Source organism: Nicotiana tomentosiformis, chromosome 5 (genome assembly GCF_000390325.3).
Source record: "Nicotiana tomentosiformis chromosome 5, ASM39032v3, whole genome shotgun sequence".
NCBI classification, from domain to species: Eukaryota; Viridiplantae; Streptophyta; class Magnoliopsida; order Solanales; family Solanaceae; genus Nicotiana; species Nicotiana tomentosiformis.
Window position 1 is genome coordinate 36,143,858 of NC_090816.1, and position 7,711 is coordinate 36,151,568.

Here is a 7,711-nt window from a genome sequence, read left to right on the forward strand (position 1 = left end):
AAAGGCATGGATATTGACAAGTATTCACAACAACCCTGGAAGCCAAGTGCAGCACATTTGCCGATTCCCAAAAAGTTTAAAATGTCTAATATTCCCAAACATGACGGGACGTCTGACCCCCGGGATCACGTAACTGTGTTCACTACTGGCGTGAAAGGCAATGTTTTAACCAAGCAGGAGATTGAATCGGTTTTGGTTAAAACATTTGGCGAAACTCTCACAAAAGGGGCATTAACATGGTACTCTCTCTTACCTGAAAATTCCATTGATTCTTTTGCTGAGCTTGTAAATTCATTTATAAAAGCACATTCGAGGGTTCAAAAAGCTGAAAAAGGTGATGGAAGATATCTTTAAAGTTAAACAAGGGAGTACAGAATTGCTTAGAGAATTCGTAGATAGATTCCAACGAGAAAGGATGATGTTGCCGTGAGTACCTGATAACTGGGCGGCTATGGCTTCTGCGAGCAACTTGAACGAGAAAAGTTTAGAAGCCACGAAGATGTTGAAAGAAAGTTTGCGAGAATTTCCTGCAACAACTTGGAATGATGTATACAATCGATACAGTACAAAGCTATGGATAGAAGAAGATACGGTTGCACAGCCAAGGGTTGACGAAAGACCAGGTTCAAGACGTTCAGAGTCAGAGAGAAGGTTCGATAAAAATAGGTACGAGCCTTACATGGGACCCATGGGGTGAGATTCTCGATCTAAACAAGAGAATACATGATTTGATTCAAGATCAAGGCAAAAAGAGGTGAGTTCTTCATCCGGGTTCAAAAAGGAGCGAGATGACTGAAGCAATGATTCCAGTACTCAAGCAAGAATAAGCGATTATAGCTCTAACATTAGCACCTCTGAATTGGTGGTTGTTCTAAGAGGGATGGTAGATAAGGTGTGATGGCCAAAAGAAATGAGATCAGATTCAAACAATAGGAACCTAGATTTGTGGTGTGAGTTTCACAATGATCATGGCCATAGAATAGCAGATTGCAGGCTTTTGCAAGGAGAGGTCGAACATTTACTGAAGCAAGGTTATCTTACTGATCTGTTCAGTGAGAAAGGGAGATAATCATACATGAAGAACAGACAAGAACCCCCAAAGCCTCCATCACCAAAGAGAAGGAGCCAATGTCATAACCGGAGGAGATGAAGTCAATGGAGTAACATACACAGCTGCGAAAAAGACATGAAAAGTTATTGTCACTCACGGAAAGCGAGTTTGACAAGTCTTGGATGGTGACAGTATAATATTTGATGATGAAGACGCTTACGGTTTGATGATTCCTCACAGCGATGCACTGGTAATATCTTTACTTGTATATGATACTAATGTAAAACGAGTTTTGATTGACCCAGATAGCTCAGTAAATATCATTTTACTGAGGGTGGTAAATGAAATGCAAGCTAATGACAAGGTCATACCAAAGGCACGGTCTTTGTCTGGATTTGATAATTCAAGCATTGTTACAAAATGGGAAGTTGTACTGTCCACGTTTGCAAAAGGAGTCATCAAAGATACAAAGTTCCAACCAATAGACGCGGACATAGCCTATAATATAATCTTGGGAAGACTGTGGATTCATGATGTGGATGTTATCCCGTCCACGTTGCATCAAGTTATCAAATTTCCATCACACTGGGGAAACCGACAAATCCACGGAGATCAACAGGCTTCACGAAGTATTAATTTGGTGGTGATTACAAATACAATAGCCAACGATGCGGATACAGAATAGTAATTAAAGAATCCAGTTGAGGACACTATTACTCATACCTCAACTGAAAACACACAAGGGCAGCCTGATGTCGATTCAAGACCTGATGTGATTCAAGAGCTAGAGGAAAATGAGAACATTAAAACAACCACAGAGGAGCTCGAAGTTGTAATATTAATCCACTGGCCAGATAGAAAAGTTTACATCGGAGCAAATTTGAGCCCAGAAATGAAAGGTAAGTTAATTGAGTTTTTACGTGCTAACGCAGATTACTTTGATTGGGCGCATTCAGATATTACAGGTATACCACCAAAGGTGACAACTCATAAGCTGAATAAGGATCCATTACACTCACCTATCAAGCAAAAGAAAAGGAAGCAAGGGGCCTTCAAAAATCAAATGATCCAGGATGAGGTACAAAAACTTTTGAAAATTGGTTTAATACGAGAGGTAAAGTACCCTGACTGGTTAGCTAATACTGTTGTGGTTCCAAAAAAGAATGAAAAATGGCGAGTCTGTGTAGAATATACTGATTTAAATAAGGCTTGTCGTAAAGATTCATTTCCTTTATCGCATATAGATTAATTAATTGATTCTACCACAGGTCATGAGCTTTTAAGTTTTTTAGATGCATATTTTGGTTATTAACCAGATAAAAATGGACCCTCTAGATGAGGAAAAAACTTCATTTATCACAGATAGGGGGACTTAGTGCTACAAAGTCATGCCATTTGGTTTGAAAATTGCTGGAGCCACATATCAGAGATTGGTGACAAAAATGTTTCAAGAACACCTGGGAAAAACTATGCAAGTCTACATAGACGATATGTTGGTCAAGTCAACACAGGCGGGGGATCATTTTCAATATTTGTCCGAGATTTTTGAAATTCTCCGCAAGTACAACATGAAGTTAAATCCGGAAAAGTGCAATTTTGGCGTGGCTTCAGGTAAGTTTTTAGATTTTCTTGTTTCTAACAAGGGTATTGAAGTAAATCCCTTAAGATCAAAGCTATTGAGGAAATACCAAATATACTCACTAGAAAGAAAGAAGTGCAAAGATTAACAAGCAGAATAGCAGCTCTAGGAAGATTTATATCAAAGTCATTGGAAAAATACTTTAAATTATTCTCAGTATTGAAAAAGCAAAATCAGTTTGAGTGGACTGATGAGTGTCAACAAGCACTGAAGGATTTAAAGACGTATCTATCAAATCTAGCTCTGTTAGCAAAACCAAAAGACGGAGAGAGGTTTCTCATTTATCTCGATGTGTCAGAAGTAGCGGTAAGCGCGGTATTGATACATGAAGATAAAGGTAAATAATCTCCAATTTTCTATGTTAGTAAGTCTTTATTAGATGCTGAGACACGGTATGCTCACCTAAAAAAACTTGCTTTAGCTTTAATTATGGCATCAAGAAAGTTACGACCTTACTTTTATTGTTATCCTATTTCTGTTATAATTGTTTTTCCATTAAGGAACATATTGCATAAATAGGAACTATCATATAGGTTAGCTAAATGGGCAATAGAACTCAGTGAACATGATATTATATATTAGCCCAGAACCGCTATAAAATCTCAGGTGTTAATAGATTTTGTGGTAGATTTTAGCCCGAACTTAGTTCCTGAAGCAGAAAAAGAGCTACAAGTATTTACCGGAGCTAATCTAGGGACATGGACCCTATTTACTGACGGCTCTTCAAATATTAAAGGAGCAGATTTGGGTATTGTTCTAATTCCACCCACGGGAGAAGTCATAAGACATGCAATAAAATGTTACCCAATCACTAACAATGAGGCATAGTATGAAGCTGTGATTGCAGGCTTGGAACTCACACGAGAGCTTGGTATTGAGAAAATTGTAATCAAAAGTGATTCGCAACTAGTAGTCAATCAAATGCAGGGGACTTATGTGACAAGAGAGACACGAATGTAGCAATACCCAGAAAAAGTACGAGAATTGCTTAGACAATTTCAGACATGAAAAGCTTTGCAAATACCCAGGGAAAAAAATGCAGAAGCGGACGCGTTAGCAAATCTCGCGTCTGTTGTTGATGCAACAAAAGCAAAAAATACTTTTGTGGTACATTTGTTTCATTTATTACTTGACCAAACCAAGAGTGAGGTAAATTTCAATAATTTAACTTGGGATTGGAGAAACGAATTTGTGAACTTTTTGCAGTATGGTATTTTGCCTGAGGATAAGAAGAAATCCCAATTGTCATGGTTGAAAGCTCCTTAGTATTGCTTAATTCGCGAAAATTTATATCGCAAAATATTTGATGGACCTTTAGCACAATGCCTTAGACCATCACAAATGGAATATATAATGAGAGAAGTACACGAGAGGCATTGTGTCAATCATGCTGGGGGAAGATCGTTGTTGAAGACATTAATAAGGGCAGTATATTATTGGCCAAAAATGGAAGAAGAAGCAGAAAACTTCGTAGTTAGGTGCGATAAATGCCAACGATATGCCAATAATATGCATCGACCGGCAGAACTTTTGCATTCTGTCATATCACCATGGCTCTTCATGAAATGGGGGATGGACATCGTAGGTCCTTTTTCTCAAGCTAAGGGAAAGGTACGATTCTTGTTAATTCTAACGGATTATTTCTGAAAATGGGTAGAAGCATGTGCCTTTAAACAGGTGCGAAAAAAGGAAGTTATGAATTTTATTTGGAGAAATATTATATGTCGATTTGGAGTTCCAAAGGAGATCGTCTGTGACAATGGTCCACAATTCATAGGCGCAAAAGTCACTAATTTCTTCCAAAGCTGGCAGATTAAACGAATCACTTATGTACCTTACCACCCAGAAGCTAACGGGAAAGCTGAGCCGACATATAAGGTTGTCATCAACAACTTAAAAAAGCGACTGGAAGAATCAAAAGGCAAATGGCCAGAAGTGCTACCAGGTGTGCTATGGGCTTACCGAACAACGGCAAAAACTAGCACGGGCGAGACCCCATTTTCACTTGTGTACGGAACTGAAGCTTTAATTCCGATGGAGATAGGTGAACCAAGCACGAGGTACACACATACCAGTGAAGAAACAAATGAGAAAGAGTTACGAGTAAATTTGGATTTGATAGAAGAAAGGAGGGAAGCAACACTAATTCGGATGGAAGCTCAAAAGCATATGATTGAACGATACTATAACAGGAAAGCTAACTTGATGTACTTCAAGATTGGGGACTTCGTCCTCAAAAAGGTGTTCCGGTGAACAAAAATGGCAAACACTGGAAAGTTGAGTCCAAATTGGGAAGGCTCATATAGGGTTAGAGGCATTGCTGGAAAATGAGCATACGAGTTGGAAACCATGGATGACAAGGTATTACCATCACAATGGAATGCAGTCCATTTGAAAAATTATTACTTCTAAAAGAGGTTAATACCCACGGTCAGGTATCACGTGCGTTCGATTTTATTTTGTTCATTTGAATTTTACTAACTATTTTAGATGATAGGCAAAAAGTTGGCCCGTACAAAATGATGATATTAGACCCAAAAGATACGCGGGATACTAAATTATTCCCGGTCTAGGTTACAACTTTTCTGATGGAAAAATGGCTATGCAGTCATCATCTAAAAAGATTATCTCCGAGTTCCGTATGTATTTTCCTTTTGAGGGAAAGGACAAAAATAAAGGAGTTGATCCAATGCTCGAGATCTCATGCTTCAATTCTCTAACACTGGGGGTTTATGCATATAGAAGGATACACAAGGAAAGAAGATGTATACCAAGAGCATAGTTCAACCAGAATTAAAGCCTTGAAGGAACTTTGTTTTTTCAAAGGTGTTCAAACTTGCAAAAAGGATGCAAGATATTCCCACGAGCTTCTAGGTTAAGGCCATAAATTTAGTCACGGGAAGATATACCCGAATTTATAAACCTGCTACAAGAAAGCAGTTACGAAAATATTGTACAAACTTATTTATTTGAAAGTTCAAAAAATAAAACTTCCTCAAATTACTTCATATCTACTTCATGTTTCATATTTTTGCACCAATATGATGATGAGATATCATCTTCATCAGTGTTGTTACTATAAAAAGGGCCCTCTTTTATAAAATCCGTGCATATTAGAGTCACGATTTACTACAGCATTTTAAATGCAAGAATAAGCTCAAAATATCAAAGAGCGGAAAGCATAATATACAACAAATGCAAAAAAGATATTTATATCATCACCCCAAAAATAGGGCCGGAAAATCTTCCAATAAATTATCCAAAACACAAGGGAATTCCAACTAAAACCAAAAACCAACAATTTCAGCAAAAAGTCAAGAGGGGAAGAACTAGGGAGCATCATCCACGGGAGAAGAAGGATTAACTTGAGAAGATGAGGGTTGAACATCAGCTTCACCAGGAGTAGGTCCATCACCATCACCCATGGAACCTTCGCCCTTGGGTGTAGAGAAGCTTTGACGCTGCTGAGTCTGTTCAATCTTCTCTTTGGCCTTTGCAATCTCAGCATTAAGGTTAAAACCCTCCTGGCTAGCTTCAGTTAAAGTCTCAAAACGAGTGTTCAAAAAATTCCAGCTAATATCAAGTGTTGACTTGTCTTCAAGGGCTTCGTAATCCTTCTCCCACTGCTCGATCTCAGCTTTCAACTCTTCTTTTTCTGTATCTAAGGCTTTATAAGCTGCCTTCAAAGGAGTAAGAGAACTCTCAAGGAACTGAATCTTATTTATAGAGGCACAGCGATCTTCTTGAGCTTAGGTAAGCATTTGTACCAGATCACCCGCGTATACCTCTTTTTGATTAAGGAGCTCTTTCAAACACCTTATTTCTTCAGTAGCCTTGGAATGTTGTTCAGCAAAAGAGGATTCCAATATGTCCTTATCTTTATCAACGTGATTGGAAGAAGCTTTTAAACCTGCTAGTTCAGCGGAAATCATCCTCAATCGTTGTTCCAAAGCTCCTTTCTCCCCAGCAAGAACGTCTTTCTCCAGTTGAAGGCCTTCAAATTATTCTTTCCAATTGTCAGCCTCGGTGCGCAACTCAATCACCTGCTGATATAGCTAAGAAATCCTTTTCATAAGCTCTGTACCTATCAAATTGATCTACAAAAAGACAAAAGAAGAAGAGTTATGAATGAGAAAAGAAGGAAAGGAAAATAAGTAAGTAAAGATATGCCTTAAGGGAAGAGTGGATAATATCATTCATCAAGGTCAAAGAACTATGACCCTCTAACTTTTTTCTTTCCACAGGTCCTAGCAACGGTTTTACCCACACATCAGCTTGATCAGATTTTTTCAACAAATTCTCACCTTGGGGGACTTCAATCAAAACTTTTTTCATACCCTGCCTGCCGCTAGAAGGTTTAGAATCTTCACGAGGGGCAACAGCGAGGGCAACCACTGGGGTAACTATAGGCAAAGAAACAGGGGGATTAACAGTATGTGTAACTGACAACATTGGAAGAGAGGCAAGTGGCGGCTCTTCGAAAACAAGCCCGGATCCTTATTCACCCTCAAAGCCATGGGTAAATAACCTTTCAATAGGACTTGAGGGAGGGTTGTCAAAGTTACCAACATTTTCATCATAGATATCCAAAGGGACATTCTCTGGCTCATCAACGAGACTAAATGGAATTGAACTTGAAGGGGGATCTTGAGAGATATGGGTTTCATTATCCGAAACCACGCGCCTTCTGACACGTGGTTTCCTCACCAAGGAACCTTCTTCGGTATCCTCTTCATCTTCAAACCCACAGGCTTCAGCAGTTTTTCTCTTGGAGGAAGATACGCTCAAAATTTGCTCTTGTGCAAAGCTTACAGAAAGCCTCACTGAGGGAACAGATGCGGGGCTGATACCATGAATGAGAAACCCAAAAAAAAAATTGGGGGGGGGGGGGGGAGTTATGTACATTAAAATAAAGTAACAAGCAAAGAGGAAGGAAACCACGGGAATAAAAAGGTGTCGTGGGTCTTCACTTTCTATCTGAATTTATGTGAAAGAAATTTTCAAGATCTTTTATGGGAGCA

The 7,711-nt window shown here is 38.8% G+C and overlaps 1 protein-coding gene across 1 annotated transcript; it reads left to right on the forward strand.

Annotated features, from left to right (window-relative positions):
- Positions 1-451: 451 nt before the first annotated feature.
- LOC138892164 (uncharacterized) lies at positions 452-2,300 on the forward strand. The gene is made up of 3 exons (XM_070175869.1): positions 452-651; positions 1,244-1,680; positions 1,795-2,300. Exons 1-3 carry the CDS (start codon positions 452-454, stop codon positions 2,298-2,300), a joined length of 1,143 nt encoding a protein of 380 aa, XP_070031970.1.
- The last annotated feature ends 5,411 nt before the right edge of the window (positions 2,301-7,711 follow it).